This window comes from Symphalangus syndactylus, chromosome 4, assembly GCF_028878055.3.
Source record: "Symphalangus syndactylus isolate Jambi chromosome 4, NHGRI_mSymSyn1-v2.1_pri, whole genome shotgun sequence".
Classification (NCBI taxonomy): Eukaryota; Metazoa; Chordata; class Mammalia; order Primates; family Hylobatidae; genus Symphalangus; species Symphalangus syndactylus.
In genome coordinates, this window is record NC_072426.2 from 66,568,042 (window position 1) to 66,588,039 (window position 19,998).

The following is a 19,998-nucleotide window of genomic DNA, read 5'->3' on the forward strand; positions in this document are numbered from 1 at the left end:
GTTTTGAATTTCCTCCCGTAGCTCACAGTAGTTTGATCGTCTGAAGCCTTCTTCTCTCAACTCGTCAAAGTCATCTTCCATCCAGCTTTGTTCCGTTGCTGGTGAGGAACTGCGTTCCTTTGGAGGAGGAGAGGTGCTCTGCGTTTTAGAGCTTCCAGTTTTTCTGCTCTGTTTTTCCCCCATCTTTGTGGTTTTATCTACTTTTGGTCTTTGATGATGGTGATGTACAGATGGGTTTTTGGTGTGGATGTCCTTTCTGTTTGTTAGTTTTCTTTCTACCAGACAGGACCCTCAGCTGCAGGTCTGTTAGAGTTTACTAGAGGTCCACTCCAGACCCTGTTTGGCTGGGTGTCAGCAGCGGTGGCTGCAGAACAGCAGATTTTCGTGAGACCACAAATCAGCTGTCTGATAGTTCCTCTGGAAGTTTTGTCTCAGAGGAGTACCCGGCCGAGTGAGGTGTCAGTCTGTCCCTACTGGGGGGGTGCCTCCCAGTTAGGCTGCTCAGGGGTGAGGGACCCACTTTAGGATGCCATCTGTCCGTTCTCAGATCTCCAGCTGCATGCTGGGAGAACCACTACTCTCTTCAAAGCTGTCCGTCAGACAGGGACATTTAAGTCTGTGGAGGTTCCTGCCGACTTTTTATTTGTCTGTGCCCTGCCCCCAGAGGTGGAGCCTACAGAGGCAGGCAGGCCTCCTTGAGCTGTGGTGGGCTCCACCCAGTTCGAGCTTCCTGGCTGCTTTGTATACCTAAGCAAGCCTCGGCAATGGTGGGCGCCCCTCCCCCAGCCTCACTGCCTCCTTGCAGCTTGATCTCAGACTGCTGTGCTAGCAATCAGCAAGACTCCGTGGGCATAGGACCCTCCGAGCCAGGTGCAGGACACAATCTCCTAGTGTGCCGTTTTCCAGGCCTCAAACAGAAATGCAGAAATCACCCGTCTTCTGTGTCGCTCAGGCTGGGAGCTGTAGACCGGAGCTGTTCCTATTCACCATCTTGGCTCCACCCTCTGTTTCCTGACTTTTTAATGATTGCCTTTCTAACTGGTGTGAGATGGTATCTCATTGTGGTTTTGATTTGCATTTCTCTGATGGCCAGTGATGATGAGCATTTTTTCATGTGTTTTTTGGCTGCATAAATGTCTTCTTTTGAGAAGTGTCTGTTCATGTCCTTTGCCCACTTTTTGATGGGGTTGTTTTTTTCTTGTAAATTTGTTTGAGTTCATTGTAGATTCTGGATATTAGCCCTGTGTCAGATGAGTAGGTTGCAAAAATTTTCTCCCATTCTGTAGGTCGCCTGTTCGCTCCGATGGTAGTTTCTTTTGCTGTGCAGAAGCTCCTTAGTTTAATTAGATCCCATTTGTCAATTTTGGCTTTTGTTGCCATAGCTTTTTGTGTTTTAGACATGAAGTCCTTGCCCATGCCTATGTCCTGAATGGTAATGCCTAGGTTTTCTTCTAGGGTTTTTATGGTTTTAGGTCTAACATGTAAGTCTTTATTCCATCTTGAATTAATTTTTGTATAAGGTGTAAGGAAGGGATCCAGTTTCAGCTTTCTACATATGGCTAGCCAGTTTTCCCAGCACCATTTATTAAATAGGGAATCCTTTCCCCATTTCTTGTTTTTGTCAGGTTTGTCAAAGATCAGATATTTGTAGATATGCAGCATTATTTTTGAGGGCTCTGTCATGTTCCATTGATCTATATCTCTGTTTTGGTACCAGTACCATGCTGTTTTGGTTACTGTAGCCTTGTAGTATAGTTTGAAGTCAGGTAGCGTGATGCCTCCAGCTTTGTTCTTTTGGCTTAGGATTGACTTGGCGATGCGGGCTCTTTTTTGGTTCCATATGAACTTTAAAGTAGTTTTTTCCAATTCTGTGAAGAAAGTCATTGGTAGCTGCATGGGGATGGCATTGAATCTATAAATTACCTTGGGCAGTATGGCCATTTTCATGATATTGATTCTTCCAACCCATGAGCATGGAATGTTCTTCCATTTGTTTGTATCCTCTTTTATTTCATTGAGCAGTAGTTTGTAGTTCTCCTTGAAGAGGTCCTTCACATCCCTTGTAAGTTGGATTCCTAGGTATTTTATTCTCTTTGAAGCAATTGTGAATGGGAGTTCACTCATGATTTGGCTCTCTGTCTGTTATTGGTGTATAAGAATGCTTGTGATTTTTGTACATTGATTTTGTATCCTGAGACTTTGCTGAAGTTGCTAATCAGCTTAAGGAGATTTTGGGCTGAGACAGTGGGGTTTTCTAGATATACAATCATGTCATCTGCAAACAGGGACAATTTGACTTCCTCTTTTCCTAATTGAATACCCTTTATTTCCTTCTCCTGCCTGATTGCCCTGGCCAGAACTTCCAGCACTATGTTGAATAGGAGTGGTGAGAGAGGGCATCCCTGTCTTGTGCCAGTTTTCAGAGGGAATGGTTCCAGTTTTTGCCCATTCAGTATGATATTGGCTGTGGGTTTGTCATAGATAGCTCTTATTATTTTCAGATATGTTCCATCAGTACCTAATTCATTGAGAGTTTTTAGCATGAAGGGTTGTTGAATTTTGTCAAAGGCCTTTTCTGCATCTATTGAGATAATCATGTGGTTTTTGTCTTTGGTTCTGTTTATATGCTGGATTACATTTATTGATTTGCGTATGTTGAACCAGCCTTGCATCCCAGGGATGAAGCCCACTTGATCATGGTGGATAAGCTTTTGGATGTGCTGCTGGATTCGGTTTGCCAGTATTTTATTGAGGATTTTTGCATCGATGTTCATCAGGGATATTGGTCTAAAATTCTCTTTTTTGGTTGTGTCTCTGCCCAGCTTTGATATCAGGATGATGCTGGCCTCATAAAATGAGTTAGGGAGGATTCCCTCTTTTTCTATTGATTGGAATAGTTTCAGAAGGAATGGTACCAGTTCCTCCTTGTACCTCTGGTAGAATTCTGCTGTGAATCCCTCAGGTCCTGGACTCTTTTTGGTTGGTAAGGTATTGATTATTTCCACAATTTCAGAACCTGTTATTGGTCTATTCAGAGATTCAACTTCTTCCTGGTTTAGTCTTGGGAGGATGTAAGTGTCGAGGAATTTATCCATTTGTTCTAGATTTTCTGGTTTATTTGCATAGAGGTGTTGGTAGTATTCTCTAATGGTAGTTTGTATTTCTGTGGGATCAGTAGTGATATCCCCTTTTTCATTTTTTATTGCGTCTATTTGATTCTTCTCTTTTCCTTCTTTATTAGTCTTGCTAGCGGTCTATCAATTTTGTTGATCTTTTCAAAAAACCAGCTCCTGGATTCATTGATTTTTTGAAGGGTTTTTTTGTGTCTCTATTTCCTTCAGTTCTGCTCTGATCTTAGTTATTTCTTGCCTTCTGCTAGCTTTTGAATGTGTTTGCTCTTGCTTTTCTAATTCTTTTAATTGTGATGTTAGAGTGTCAGTTTTGGATCTTTCCTGCTTTCTCTTGTGGGCATTTTGTGCTATAAATTTCCCTCTACACACTGCTTTGAACGTGTCCCAGAGATTCTGGTTGTCATGTCTTTGTTCTCATTGGTTTCAAAGAACACCTTTATTTCTGCCTTCTTTTCGTTATGTACCCAGTAGTCATTCAGGAGCAGGTTGTTCAGTTTCCATGTAGTTGAGCGGTTTTGAGTGAGTTTCTTAATCCTGAGTTTTAGTTTGATTGCACTGTGGTCTTAGAGACAGTTTGTTATAATTTCTGTTCTTGTACATTTGCTGAGGAGAGCTTTACTTCCAACTATGTGGTCAATTTTGGAATAGGTGTGGTGTGGTGCTGAAAAAAATGTATATTCTGTTGATTTGGGGTGGAGAGTTCCGTAGATGTCTGTTAGGTCCACTTGGTGCAGAGCCGAGTTCAATTCCTGGGTATCCTTGTTAACTTTCTGTCTCATTGATCTGTCTAATGTTGACAGTGGGATGTTCAAGTCTCCCATTATTATTGTGTGGGAGTCTAAGTCTCTTTGTAGGTCACTCAGGACTTGCTTTATGAATCTGGGTGCTCCTGTATTGGGTGCATATATATTTAGGATAGTTAGCTCTTCTTGTTGAATTGATCCCTTTACCATTATGTAATGGCCTTCTTTGTCTCTTTTGATCTTTGTTGGTTTAAAGTTGTTTTATCAGAGACTAGGATTGCAACCCCTGCCTTTTTTTGTTTTCCATTTGCTTGGTAGATCTTTCTCCATCCTTTTATTTTGAGCCTATGTGTGTCTTTGCACGTGAGATGGGTTTCCTGAATACAGCACACTGATGGGTCTTGACTCTTTATCCAATTTGCCAGTCTGTGTCTTTTAATTGGAGCATTTAGCCCATTTACATTTAAAGTTAATATTGTTATGTGTGAATTTGATCCTGTCATTATGATGTTAGCTGGTTATTTTGCTTGTTAGTTGATGCAGTTTCTTCCTAGCCTCGATGATCTTTACAATTTGGCATGATTTTGCAGTGGCTGGTACCGGTTGTTCCTTTCCATATTTAGTGCTTCCCTCAGGAGCTCTTTTAGGGCAGGCCTGGTGGTGACAAAATCTCTCAGCATTTGCTTGTCTGTAAAGTATTTTATTTCTCCTTCATTTATGAAGCTTAGTTTGGCTGGATATGAAATTCTAGGTTGAAAATTCTTTTCTTTAAGAATGTTGAATATTGGCCCCCACTCTCTTCTGGCTTGTACAGTTTCTGCTGTTAGTCTGATGGGCTTCCCTTTGTGGGTAACCCGACCTTTCTCTCTGGCTGCCCTTAACATTTTTTCCTTCATTTCAACTTTGGTGAATCTGAGAATTATGTGTCTTGGAGTTGCTCTTCTCGGGGAGTATCTTTGTGGCGTTCTCTGTATTTCCTGAATCTGAATGTTGGCCTGCCTTGCTAGATTGGGGAAGTTCTCCTGGATAATATCTTGCAGAGTGTTTTCCAACTTGCTTCCATTCTCCCCGTCATTTTCAGGTACACCAATCAGACGTAGGTTTGGTCTTTTCACATAGTCCCAAATTTCTTGGAGGCTTTGTTCATTTCTTTTTATTCTTTTTTCTCTAAACTTCCCTTCTCGCTTCATTTCATTCATTTCATCTTCCATCAGCAATACCCTTTCTTCCAGTTGATTGCATCTGCTACTGAGGCTTCTGCAATCTTCACATAGTTCTTGAAACTTGGCTTTCAGCTCCATCAGCTCCTTTAAGCCCTTCTCTCCATTGGTTATTCTAGTTATCCATTCTTCTAATTTTTTTTCAAAGTTTTTAACTTCTTTGCTATTGTTTTGAATTTCCTCTCGTAGCTCAGAGTAGTTTGATCGTCTGAAGCCTTCTTCTCTCAACTCGTCAAAGTCATCCCCCATCCAGCTTTGTTCCTTTGCTGGTGAGGAACTGCGTTCCTTTGGAGGAGGAGAGGTGCTCTGCTTTTTAGAGTTTCCAGTTTTTCTGCTCTGTTTTTTCCCCATCTTTGTGGTTTTATCTACTTTTGGTCTTTGATGATGGTGATGTACAGATGGGTTTTTAGTGTGGATGTCCTTTCTGTTTGTTAGTTTTCCTTCTATCAGACAGGAACCTCAGCTGCAGGTCTGTTGGAGTTTAGTAGAGGTCCACTCCAGACCCTGTTTGGCTGGGTGTCAGCAACGGTGGCTGCAGAACAGCGTATTTTCGTGAGACCACAAATTCAGCTGTCTGATAGTTCCTCTGGAAGTTTTGTCTCAGAGGAGTACCTGGCCATGTGAGGTGTCAGTCTGCCCCTACTTGTGGGTGCCTCCCAGTTAGGCTGCTCAGGGGTCATGGGTCAGGGACCCACTTGAGGAGGCAGTCTGCCCGTTCTCAGATCTCCAGCTGTGTGTTGGGAGAACCACTACTCTCTTCAAAGCTGTCAGACAGGGACATTTGAGTCTGCAGAGGTTACTGCTGTCTTTTTGTTTGTCTATGCCCTGCCCCCAGAGTTGGAGCCTACAGAGGCAGGCAGGACTTTTCTAGCTGTGGTGGGCTCCACCCAGTTCGAGCTTCCTGGCTGCTTTGTTTACCTAAGCAAGCCTGGGCAATGGTGGGCGCCCCTCCCCCAGCCTTGCTGCTGCCTTGCAGTTTGATCTCAGACTGCTTTGCTAGCAATCAGCGAGACTCCATGAGCGTAGGACCCTCCGAGCCAGGTGTGGGATATAATCTCCTGGTGTGCCATTTTTTAAGCCCATCAGAAAAGCACAGTATTAGGGTGGGAGTGACCTGATTTTCCAGGTGCCGTCTGTCGCCCCTTTCTTTGACTAGGAAAGGGAACTCCCTGACCTCTTGCGCTTCCCGAGTGAAGCAATGCCTCGCCCTGCTTCAGCTCGCGCACGGTGCACTGCATTCACTGTCCTGCACCCACTGTCTGGCACTCCCTAGTGAGATGAACCCGGTACCTCAGATGGAAATGCAGAAATCACTGTCTTCTATGTCACTCACCCTGGGAGCTGTAGACTGGAGCTGTTCCTAATTGGCCATCTTGGCTCCCTCCATCTTTTTTTTTTTTTTTTTTTTGAGATGGAGTCTTGCTCTGTCACCCAGGCTGGAGTGCAGTGATGTGATATTGGCTCATTGCAACCTCCACCTCCCATGTTCACGCCGTTTTCCTGCCTCAGCCTCCTGAGTAGCTGGGACTACAGGTGCCTGCCACCATGCCCAGCTGATTTTTTGTGTATGTGTATTTTTAATAGAGATGGGGTTTCGCCGTGTTAGCCAGGATGGTCTCAATCTCCTGACCTTGTGATCCACCCACGTTGGCCTCCCAAAGTGCTGGGAATACAGGCCTGAGCCACCACGCCAGGCCAGGACTTTCATAGCTAGAGAGGAGAAGTCAATGCCTGGCTTCAAAACTTCAAAGGAAAGATTGACCGTTTTTTTAGGGGCAAATGCAACTAGTGACTTTAAGTTAAGGCCAATGCTCATTGACTGTTCTGAAAATCCTAGGGGCCTTAAGAATCATGCTAAACCAACTCTGCCTGTGCTGCAGAAATGTAACAACAAAGCTTGGATGTGATGGCACATCTATTTATAGCATAATTTCCTGGATATTTTAAGCCCACTGATGAGACTTCTCATAAAAGATTCCTTTCAAAATATCACTACTCATTGACAATGCACATAGTCACCCAAGAGCTCTGATGGAGATATGCAAGGAGATTAATGTTGTTTTCATGCCCACTAACACTGCATTCATTTTGCTGCCCATGGATTAAGGAGTTAGACTTTCACATCTTCTTATTTAAGAAACACATTTTGTAAGGCAATCGTTGCCATAGTGATTCATCTGATAGATCTGGGCAAAGTAAACTGAAAACCGCTGGAAAGGATTCACCATTCTAGATGTCATTGAGAACATTTATGATTCATGGGAGATCAAAATATCAACATTAACAAGAGTTTGGAAAACTTTGATTCTAACCCTCATGGATGACTTTGAGGCATTCAAGACTTCAGTGAAAGAACTGACTGCAGATATGGTGAAAATAGCAAGAGAATTAGAATTAGGAGTGGAGCCTGAACATGTGTCTGAGTTACCATAATCTCATGATAAAACTTGAACGAATGAGGAGTTGATTCTTATGGATGAGCAAACAAGTAGTTTTTTCAGATGGAATCCACTCCTGGTGAAGATGCTATGGACACTGTTGAAATGACAACAAAGGATTTAGAATATTACATTATTATAGTTAAGAGGATTGACTCCAATTTTGAAAGAACTTCAACTGTAGGTAACATGCTATCAAACAGCATCACGTGCTACAAAGAAATCTCTCATGAAAGGAAGAGTAGACTGGTACAGAAAACTTCATTATTTTCTTATTTGAAGAAATTGCCACACGCATCCGAAGCTTCAGTAGCCACCACCCTTATCAGTCAGCAGCTATCAACATGGAGGCAAGACCCTCCACCAGCGAAAATATTAGAACTTGATGAAGCCTCAGATGATTATTAGCATTTTTTAGCCAAAAAGTATTTTTTTCCTTAAGGCAAGTACATTATTTTTAGACATGATGCTATTGCATACTTAATAGACTACGCTATAGTGCAAACATAACTTTTATACGCACTGGGAAACCACAAAATTTGTGTGATTCACTTTATTTTGATACTTGATTTATTGCTGTGGTCTGAAACCAAACCCAAAATATTTCTGAGGTTTGCCCAGATGGATGGATGGATGGATGAGTAGATGGATGGACGGACAGATATATAGATGAGGTATGCCTGCATAGAGAAAATGTATAGTGTTGTTTTATGTTTATGTGTTTTGTATAGATAGTGTCATACTGTGTATTACTGATTATCTTTCAATTAAGGTTTTGTGTAAGTTTCCCAGTTAACAACTCTGGTTATAGTTTCATATCACCATTTCTATCTCAGGCATAACTATGAAGGAGGTGACTTTTTTTCTTGGTCTCTGTTATTTTGCTCATTGTTTCTCTCATCCATCTTCAGTTTTCAACCACCCCCCCGACCCCCGTACACACTTAGTGTCTTTTGTGTCCTTCCTCACCCTACCAGTGAGACTCTAAACAAGATTCCTATATTTTGCTTTGAACTTGTCAGTGTATTACTTACAAAATTGTATATTAATCCTTGGTACCAAGCATAAAATAAAAGGCTCTGTGCCAGTTAAAAGATTTTCTAGTACCAATAAGACAGTGGAGGAAATATGTTGGGGAGCATGGGTCTCTTCTCTGTCCTAAAATCTCACCTATTAGGTTCCTGCTCATTCTGTGAGGCAACAAAGCCAGCTCTTCCAAATAATATTTTGAAAGAAAAAAGTGCACATTTTGAACAGGACTTACATTTTATTATGGAACCACTTGTCAGAGTTCCAATTTACAATCTGAAATTATGGGCTCCTCTGCTTAGCCAGGAGCAAGGCAGTGAACTCTTAAGAAGATTGTTCAACAATTACAAATGAAAAGGAGACAAATTATCTGCTCTGAGAATATATAAAAGCATGTACTCCTGCTACTGTTATGTGGTAGTGATGGTTGTGACACTGCTACTGAGCCTACCGGACCAAAAATCTTAGGAGATATTGCAGGATGGAAGAGGCCATCAAACCACAGCATGACCACAGCCCTGGGAAGTTCCCCCACTCGAGGCATTAGTCTCCTCTTGGGTCATTTTGGATCCCAAGTATTAAACAAAATTTGGCTGTTAGCGATATATTCCTTCTAGTTTCCAAATTCATCATCCTGGTGCTGTTCTCTACCTTGAAGAATACGTATCTACTTATTAAGCACTAGACACAATGCCAGCCATTTTGCATACTTCATGTTTAATAAATCTGTCAGATTTAATAAGGTAAAGATTAAAATACCTGTTTTATGGGTGAGACCATTGAAGTTCAAGGTTGCCCAACTCAAAGTGGTTATTTCATAATTCAAACTGAGATGGAGTTAACTCTAAAGTCTGTCTTCTTCATAGTACCTTGCAGCAGCTTTTCATGTCTTCTTGTTCAGCCAACCAATAGTGTACAAATTATTTTACAGACAGTCATGTATAATATTTTGGATTTTCATTTTTTGTGTCTTTTTTGGAAAGTTTAAAAAATAAGCTTCATAATTAGGCACACCATGCAAATGTACCTTGCCACTTGGAAATTCTGCCAGCCAAAACCCATTTAAATGCTTGCTGATAGAAATTTTCTTTTCACCAAAAGCATCTGCTATCTAACATAATGACCAATAGCTAGAAGCTACTCAAATAATCAAGGCTGTTCACTGACTAAACTTGTTTCTCTATTCCCAAATTCTTAAATTAATGCAAGCCTTGAGTTTTTTTTTTGAGGGTTACACAAAGTATTTCTATATCTTTAACAATACCCCACAGGGATTTTTGGAAGGGGAATTAGAATTTTTTCTCCCTGGCTATCCAGTTGTCTGATAGTTCTTTTATATAATGCACTATTGTGGTTTGGCCTTTCAGAATTTTTTTATTGTTACAAAATTAATTGTTACTACTGCAAATTATTTTCCTGTTAAGATATTTACACCACGTGTAATTTCTGTATACATTTTGTATTATATTTAATGAAAACATAGCATGCCTAAAATGACTTGTTTTTGTGTTTGTAGTATTAATTGACATATTTGCTCTATATTGATACTTGAATTCATTAGAGCAAAATTTATTGTAGAAAATAAGATTGATTTTACTGATCTTTTATTTCTTGCTTCAATTCTAAGAATTTTGCTTTGAGAAGATAATGCTATTTTAAGTCTAACAAAATATCTTAAGGTTATTAGATATATTCCTGCTTAGCAAACTATTCAGAAATTTATTTGAAAATCAAATCAACTAATTCTTTTGAATTTTGAGTAAAGAATAACATGTATGCATGTTCACGAGGTGAGATACCCTTGTTATTTAATGTGATTTATATTGTGCACATAGCGAAGCTGTGTTTGTGAGTTTTAGGGGTTATATTTTAGCATCGTGGGAGATATGGAGACTTCAAGACCTTGTGCATGTACTTTTTTTACCCACCAACACTATCCCACAGGTATTTGTGAAATAGTTTAGGGATGGCATTCAGTATGCACTGGTGGCTCATATTTTAGAAATACAGGCAAGATCTCGTTTGTAAATTTCTTGGATTGAAAGTGAGGGACTAAGTGGCTAAGTTGGCTGTTCTTCCTGGGTCAATAGGGACTTCCTTAAGGGGACTTTCCCCTAAGCCAAAATAGCTGCAAGCTAAGGGATTGAAACTTCAACCAATCAAAGGGGAGTTTAAGCTCTAGCTGCAGCCTGATGTTTTTAACCAATCAGGCCCACCAACTCACAGGTAGCTAGAAAATAAGCTAATTCTATAAGACAGAAAAAGGAAAAGGAGAGGGGTCATAAGGGGATATAAGCATAAGACACCCAAGCCAGAAACAGCAACCCTTCCGGGTCCCCTTCCGCGGTGTGGAAGCTTCACTTTCACTTTCGCTTTAATAAATCTTATCACCGCACACTCTTTGGGTCTGTGTGTTTCTCTAATCGAGCTGTAACACTCGCCACTGTGGTCCAGGGCTTCTTTCCCTGAAGCCAGTGAGACCACGAACCCTTCGATCGAGAAAAGACCTTCAATCGGGAGAAGACTTCTCGTCTCAAAAGTATCTTCAAGATAGTGTTTTTAGCTGCTCGGACTGTTTAATGATACAAATTTTAGAGAACAGAATCTCATGAAGCCACTGGTGATATTATTAAGCCTATCATCACCTTTATAATCAGTCTTTTTGCATGTTCTAGTTTTTTACCCACCTGAATACTAACCAATTTTCATTAATTTATTTAATTTCCCCCAAAGAATGCCGTCCTACTGCATTGTGGCATTTTCACAATAGCATGAATTCTCCAGGCTTAGAAATGTAAGTTAGTAATGACGTTTTTATTTTGTTTTTCAGAGCATCCGGGCATCGGGCCTCATCCTGTTGGAAACGATCCTGTTTGGATCTCTGCTCCTATACTTTCCAGTAAGTAACAGAATTATGTTTTTAAAGTAGAAATTTATTTTATGTTGCATACTGTAAAGCTACTGTTTACACACACACACACACACACACACACACACCCTGGTGTTACCAGGAAGTGTGGAGTTCTTGGCTCTTGTCTTACTTGAAAGAAAGAATTTGGCTGAGAGACAATTAGTAAAGTAAGCAAAGGTTTATTGAAGGAAGTTGTTGATTAAAAGACTCAAACTCTAAAATATTTGAAGAGATTTAATCTGAGCTAAATATGAGTGATCATGGCCCCTGACACAGCCCTCAGGAGGTCCTGAGAGCATGTGCCCAGGGTGGTTGGGGTGCAGCTTGGTTTTATACATTTTAGGGAGGCATGAGACTTCAATCAGGTTCGAGCAAAATGTTGGTTTGGTCCAGAAAGGCAGGACAATTTGAAGTGTGGGGGACTTGCAGACTATAGGTAAATTTAAACATTTTCTGGTTGACAATTGGTTGAATCTGCCTAAAGACCTGGGATCAATAGTAAGGAAATGTTCAGGTTAAGATAAAAGACTGTGGAGACCAAGGTTCTTTTGAAGCCTCATAGTGGCTACCCTGAGGGACGGTAGATGACAGATGTCTCCTATTCAGACTGTTAAAAGGTGCTAGCCACTCAGTATCTTCAGGATTGGGAGGGCCTGGAAGAAAAACATCTAGCTATGTTAATAGAGACTCTTTACAGAGGAAAATTTGCCCCCACAAAGGACGGCTTTGCAGGACCATTTCAAAATATGGCACAGAAACATGTTTTGGGGTAAAAATATTATGATTGTCTTCTTTGTCACATACTGTTACGCCAGAGTCAGATTGGAAAGTAAGTCATGAGATAGAGGGTTAAATAAAACCTATCTAATGAGAATTTATGGTTTGTAGGGCATGACTCCCCAGACCCCTTAGATAGGAATTTGGGCAATATAAAAAAAAAATCAGAGCTTGGTCCTCAAAGTGCACGTCAAGAGAAGAGTGGGCTGGTCTGGGTGGAAAGTAGTAGCAGAGAACAGTACACTCGGAAAGACGGGGCAAAGCGGGCTGCTTGAAAGAGGATGAGCCAGCAGCTCTAAGAGTTCTGCATTGCTGATTTGATTATGTCAGACCCTTTAAGTTCCTGTCTGTGTCTCAAGTCTCTGCCTTTGTCTCTGACTAGTTTCCCACTTCTGCCTCAAGTCCCCACCCAGTTCCCGCCCCAGGTTTGTAGAATTCTCCCTTGCTGTCTGTTGATGTACATGTGCTGCCTAGCATTAGATATGAATTCTGCCTAATGGCAGCATTGCTTCGTACCACCATCCCAGGAAGGTCGTATCGTGGTTAAATCGGTACTTATTGCACCTGCGTATCTCTTAGGAATTTCTGCTTTGCCCTCTTTCCCTCTTCTCAGCATGTAGCTAGCTACATTCTGACAGGTTAACTGCAGAATGAGTGACCATTGGGCATCTTAAGGAGTGTTTGGGGGCGTTCCTTTCTACGTAGGTACTTCCCCTCTCTCTGCTCATATCTATCATGCAACCTCTGGGGTGCCAAATCTTTTGGGCTTCCCTTTTTCAGGGGCTCCCCACTCCTGTTCATGTCTGGCTATCTGCCTACTCTAACGTAAGTGCTTTACAGATATTTAAATCCTGGTTTTTACCCTTTGAATGACCTTAGACAAGTTACAACATTCCTAAACCTTGTTTTTTTCTTATAAAATGGAGCTAATTATACTTTTCTTCCCAAATTTGTGAGGAAGGTTAAATGCTTAAGTGTGACTACATATGAAAGGCAAAGTTGGTATGTATGCGTAATATATACAAATAAGTGTCGCTTTCCTTCTTCCTTCTCCTCTACCTGAATCAGAACCATGAGACACACCAATTAATGCTGGAAAAATTGCAATTGTTACATAGTAAAATAAGCATGATGAAATAAATGTATGTATGGTGCTAGTGGCTTAGATAATCATAGTGGACGCTAGCATACCAGTAACATGTCTGAAACCAGAAGATAAGTACTGACTTTACAAATTCAACTCAGTCAACTTACGTTCAGTGGTTGTTGTGTGCCAAGCACTATGCTAATTTCTGGGAATACCCTATGAGCAAGACAAACTTGATTTCTCCCTTCAAGAAGCTTATGGTGTAGAGGAAGAGATGAGTTAATGCAAACAATGATAATACAATGTGACAAACACTAAGAAAGCAGTAAAGACAGGATGCTGTGGAGGCACTTAGGAGAGATACCTAATCAAGTTTAGGGAGTAAAATATCCCTCGGCAGAGACCTGAAAGGGGAGTGGGTTTAAGAGAAGGAAAGGTAGGGCTGCTGGGACACCAGATTCTTTTTGGTTTTTGTCTTACCTCACTCCCTGCTCCGTCTCAGCCTGCTTTGTTGATTCTTCATTGTAACTCCCACTTCTTCATACTTGAATGCCTCAAGACTGAGTTCTTGTAGCTTTTCTTAATGTACACTCTCACTTGGTGATCCCATCTAGCCTCAAAGTTTAAGTACTATTTATATGCCAATGACTGCCCAATTTATATCTCCAGCCCAAACCTTTCTCCTGAGCTCCCAAATCATATTCAGCTGCTTAGGCAACCACTCCATTTGCATGTCCAGCAGAATTCCCTATCATGTTTTCAACAGAGGCACTGATCTCTCCCTCAGATTCAGCCTTCCAGTGTCCACTGATGGCAGCTCTATCCTTCTGGTTACTCAGGCCAAAAGCCTAGGAGTCATTATTGATACCACTCTTTCTCTCACATTAGAAAACCTTTAAAGATACACCAAGAATCGGCCAGGCCTGGTGGCTCACACCTGTAATCCCAGCACTTTGGGAGGCCGAGGTGGGTGGATCACGAGGTCAGGAGTTAGAGACCATCCTGTCTAACACGGTGAAACCCTATCTCTACTGAAAATACAAAAAATTAGCTGGGTGCAGTGGCGGGCGCCTGTAGTCCCAGCTACTTGGGAGGCTGAGGCAGGAGAATGGTGTGAACCTGGGAGGTGGAGGTTGCAGTGAGCCGAGATTGCGACACTGCATTCCAGCCTGGGCAACAGAGCCAGACTCCATCTCAAAAAAAAAAAAAAAAAAAGATGCAGCAAGAATCTAATGACTCCTCCCACATTCACTGCTACCGCCTGGTCTAAACTGTGATCCACCCCTCCTGGATTGTTGCCATGTTCTCTTTCTAGTCTTTCTTCTTCCGTGCTAGCCGCCTGGAATCTATTTTCAAAATGTCAGCCAGTTTTAACATGAAAATTAGGCTATGTCACTCCTCTTCTCAAAACTCCCCAAAGATTCCCCATTTTACTTAGAGTAAAAGCCAAAATCCTTCCTGTGGCCACTAAGGCTTAATGTAATTTGGACACTGCCCCTCTATATAACATCATTTTCTAATCCTTTTCCTGCACTCAGTGTGTAGATCGAGTGTTATTTATTCAGGTCTCGAATTAATTTTTCTATTTATTCTTAAAATAGAGATATATTTACATAGAATCAGTGCTATGATCTGACTGTGTACTCCAAAATTTATGTGTTAGAAACTTAATCTCCAATTCAATGGTGTTGAGAAGTGGGGTATTTTGGGAGGTGTTTAGAGCCCTCATGTATGGGTTAATGCCCTTACATGTAAAAGAGCTTGGTGGAGGCAGTTTGGCCGTTTTTGTTCTCCCCTCCACACAGCAAGAAGACCCTCACCAGAAACCAAATGCTGACCCTTTGATCTTGCATTTTTCAGCCTCCAACACTGTGACAAATAAATTTCTATTATTTGTAAGTTACCCAGTCTCAGGTATTTTGTTACAGCAGCACAAACAGACTAAGACAGTCAGTATTAATTTTTTCATGAAGTCATCCATATTACTTAAGTTTTCTAATTTTCTAGCAGAGAGTTATGCATAATAATTAGTAACAGAAGCAATGCAGCAGTATAAAGACCGAGTGTTTATTATTGGTACACTTCCTGTATAAATGGGGTGTCATGCATCTTAACATTTAATCTTTCCCACAGAACCCTAGGGCAGATATTTAACCAAAGTCATCAGATCACCTAATAAAGAATGAAATGTCTGAAATGACCTCAGTAACCTGATGAAAATTTTTAATTATCTGAATATCTCTTGCTACTTTTATCTTTTTTTCTGAACCTCTGCTATTTTAAAATCAATTTTCCACCCAGTAGCCAGAGGGATTTAAAAATGTCAAATCTAGTCTGTTACCTCTTTGATGTCTTTTTTTTATTATTATTATATTTTAAGTTCTAGGGTACATGTGCACAATGTGCAGGATTGTTACATATGTATACACGTGCCATGTTGGTGTGCTGCACCCATTAACTCGTCATTTATATTAGGTATATCTCCTAATGCTATCCCTTGCCCCTCCCACCAGCCCATGACAGGCCCCAGTGTGTGATGTTCCCTGCCCTATGTCCAAGTGTTCTCATTGTTCAATTCCCACCTATGAGTGAGAACATGTGGTGTTTGATTTTTGTCCTTGTGATAGTTTGCTGAGGATGATGGTTTCCAGCTTCATCTATGCTCCTATAAAGGACATGAACTCATCTTTTTTATGGCTGCATAGTATTCCATGCTGTATATGTGCCACATTTTCTTAATCCAGTCCATCATTGATGGACATTTGGGTTGGTTCCAAGCCTTTGCTATTGTGAATAGTGCCTCAATAAACATACATCTGCATGTGTCTTTATAGCAGCATGATTTATAATCCTCTGCGTATATACCCAGTAATATGGGATTGCTGGGTCAAATGGTATTTCTAGTTCTAGATCCTTGAGGAATCACCACACTGTCTTCCACAATGGTTGAACTAGTTTACAGTCCAACCAACGGTGTAAAAGTGTTCCTATTTCTCCACATCCTCTCCAGCACCTGTTGTTTCCTGACTTTTTAATGATTGCCTTTCTAACTGGTGTGAGATGGTATCTCATTGTGGTTTTGATTTGCATTTCTCTGGTGGCCAGTGATGATGAGCATTTTTTTCATGTGTCTTTTGGCTGCATAAATGTCTTCTTTTGAGAAGTGTCTGTTCATATCCTTCGCCCACTTGTTGATGGGGTCTTTTTTTCTTGTAAATTTGTTTGCATTCTTTGTAGATTCTGGATATTAGCCCTTTGTCAGATGGATAGATTGCAAAAATTTTCTCCCATTCTGTAGGTTGCCTGTTCACCCTGATGGTAGTTTCTTTTGCTGTGCAGGAGCTCTTTAGTTTAATGAGATCCCATTTGTCAATTTTGGCTTTTGTTGCCGTTGCTTTTGGTGTTTTAGACATGAAGTCCTTGCCCATGCCTATGTCCTGAATGGTATTGCCTAGATTTTCTTCTAGGGTTTTTATGGTTCTAGGTCTAACATTTAAATCTTTAATCCATCTTGAATTAATTTTTGTATAGGTGTAAGGAAGGGATCCAGTTTCAGCTTTCTACATATGGCTAGCCAGTTTTCCCAGCACCATTTATTAAACAGGGAATCCTTTCCCCATTGCTTGTTTTTGTCAGGTTTGTCAAAGATCAGATGTTGTAGATGTGTGGTATTATTTCTGAGGGCTCTGTTCTGTTCCATTGTTCTATATCTCTGTTTTGGTACCAGTACCATGCTGTTTTGGTTACCGTAGCCTTGTAGTATAGTTTGAGGTCAGGTAGTGTGATGCCTCCAGCTTTGTTCTTTTAGTTTAGGATTGACTTGGCAATGTGGGCTCTTTTTTGGTTCCATATGAACTTTAAAGTAGTTTTTTCCAATTCTGTGAAGAAAGTCATTGGTAGCTTGATGGGGATGGCATCGAATCGATAAATACCTTGGGCAGTATGGCCATTTTCATGATATTGATTCTTCCTATCCATGAGCATGGAATGTTCCTCCATTTGTTTGTGTCCTCTTTTATTTCATTGAGCAGTGGTTCATATTTCTCCTTGAAGAGGTCCTTCACATCCCTTGTGAGTTGGGTTCCTAGGTGTTTTATTCTCTTTGAAGCATTGTAAATGGGAGTTCACTCATGATTTGGCTCTCTGTTTGTTATTGGTATATAAGAATGCTTGTGATTTTTGTACATTGATTTTGTATCCTGAGACTTTGCTGAAGTTGCTTATCAGCTTAAGGAGATTTTGGGCTGAGACAATGGGGTTTTCTAAATATACAATCATGAAGAAGATTGGTGGAGCCAAGATGGCCGAATAGGAACAGCTCCGGTCTTCAGCTCCCAGCCCCAGCGACACAGAAGACTGGTGATTTCTGCATTTCTGCTTGAGGTACCGGTTTCATCTCACTAGGGAGTGCCTAACAGTGGGTGCAGGACAGTCGGTGAAGCGCACTGTGCGCGAGCCGAAGCAGAGCGAGGCATTGCCTCACTCGGGAAGCGCAAGGGGTCAGGGAGTTCCCTTTCCTAGTCAAAGAAAGGGGAAACAGATGGCACCTGGAATATCGGGTCAGTCCCATCCTAATACTGCGCTTTTCCAACGGGCCTGGAAAACGGCACACTAGGAGATTGTGTCCCGCACCTGGCTCGGAGGGTCCTATGCCCACGGAGTCTCGCTGATTGCTAGCACAGCAGTCTGAGATCAAGCTGCAAGGCAGCAGCCAGGCTGGGGGAGGGGCGCCCGCCATTGCCCAGGCTTGCTTAGGTAAACAAAGCAGCCAGGAAGCTCGAACTGGGTGGAGCCCACCACAGCTCAAGGAGGCCTGCCTGCCTCTGTAGGCTCCACCTCTGGGGGCAGGGCACAGACAAACAAAAACTCAGCAAGAACCTCCACAGACTTAAATGTCCCTGTCTGACTGACAACTCTGAAGAGAGTAGTGGTTCTCCCAGCACACAGCTGGAGATCTGAGAACGGACACACTGCCTCCTAAAGTGGGTCCCTCACCCCTGAGCAGCCTAACTGGGAGGCACCCCCCCAGTAGGGACAGACTGACACCTCATTCAACCGGGTACTCCTCTGAGACAAAACTTTCAGAGGAACTATCAGACAGCTGAATTTGTGGTCTCACGAAAATCCGCTGTTCTGCAGCCACCGCTGCTGACACCCAGCCAAACAGGGTCTGGAGTGGACCTCTAGTAAACTCCAACAGACCTGCAGCTGAGGGTCCTGTCTGGTAGAAGGAAAACTAACAAACAGAAAGGACATCCACACCAAAAACCCATCTGTACATCACCATCATCAAAGACAAAAAGTAGATAAAACCACAAAGATGGGGAAAAAACAGACCAAAAAAACTGGAAACTCTAAAAAACAGAGCACCTCTCCTCCTCCAAAGGAACGCAGTTCCTCACCAGCAACGGAACAAAGCTGGATGGAGGATGACTTTGATGAGTTGAGAGAAGGCTTCAGACGATCAAACTACTTTGAGCTATGAGAGGAAATTCAAAACAATAGCAAAGAAGTTAAAAACTTTGAAAAAAAATTGGAAGAATGGATAACTAGAATAACCAATGGAGAGAAGGGCTTAAAGGAGCTGATGGAGCTGAAAGCCAAGTTTCGAGAACTATGCGAAGATTGCAGAAGCCTCAGTAGCAGATGTGATCAACTGGAAGAAAGGGTATCACTGATGGAAGATGAAATGAATGAAATGAAGCGAGAAGGGGAGTTTAGAGAAAAAAGAATAAAAAGAAATGAACAAAGCCTCCAAGAAATTTGGGACTATGTGAAAAGACCAAACCTACGTCTGATTGGTGTACCTGAAAATGATGGGGAGAATGGAACCAAGTTGGAAAACACTCTGCAAGATATTATCCAGGAGAACTTCCCCAATCTAGCAAGGCAGGCCAGCATTCAGATTCAGGAAATACAGAGAACGCCACAAAGATACTCCCTGAGAAGGGCAACTCCAAGACACATAATTGTCAGATTCACCAAAGTTGAAATGAAGGAAAAAATGTGAAGGGCAGCCAGAGAGAAAGGTCGGGTTACCCACAAAGGGAAGCCCATCAGACTAACAGCTGATCTCTCAGCAGAAACTCTACAAGCCAGAAGAGAGTGGGGGCCGATATTCAACATTCTTAAAGAAAAGAATTTTCAACCCAGAATTTCCTATCCCGCCAAACTAAGCTTCATAAGTGAAGGAGAAATAAAATACTTTACAGACAAGCAAACGCTGAGTGATTTTGTCACCACCAGGCCTGCCCTAAAAGAGCTCCTGAAGGAAGCACTAAACATGGAAAGGAACAACTGGTACCAGCCACTGCAAAAACATGCCAAATTGTAAAGACCATTGAGGCTAGGAAGAAACTATAGCAACTAACGAGCAAAATAACCAACTAACATCATAATGACAGGATGAGATTCACACATAACAATATTCACGTTAAATGTAAATGGGCTAAATGCTCCAATCAAAAGACACAGACTGGCAAACTGGATAAGGAGTCAGGACCCATCAGTGTGCTGTATTCAGGAAACCCATCTCACCTGCAGAGACACACATAGACTCAAAATAAAGGGATGGAGGAAGATCTATCAAGCAACTGGAAAACAAAAAAAGGCCGGGGTTGCAATCCTAGTCTCTGATAAAATAGACTTTAAACCAACAAAGA

The 19,998-nt window shown here is 41.6% G+C and overlaps 1 protein-coding gene across 1 annotated transcript in view; it reads left to right on the forward strand.

Moving 5' to 3' along the window:
- GPR158 (G protein-coupled receptor 158) overlaps window positions 1-19,998 on the forward strand; it is a 433,367-nt gene that overhangs the window by 287,211 nt on the left and 126,158 nt on the right. The window contains exon 5 of the mRNA XM_055274921.2: window positions 11,392-11,460. Within this exon, the coding sequence (XP_055130896.1) occupies window positions 11,392-11,460 (69 nt within the window). The remainder of the gene's footprint in view (window positions 1-11,391; window positions 11,461-19,998) is intronic.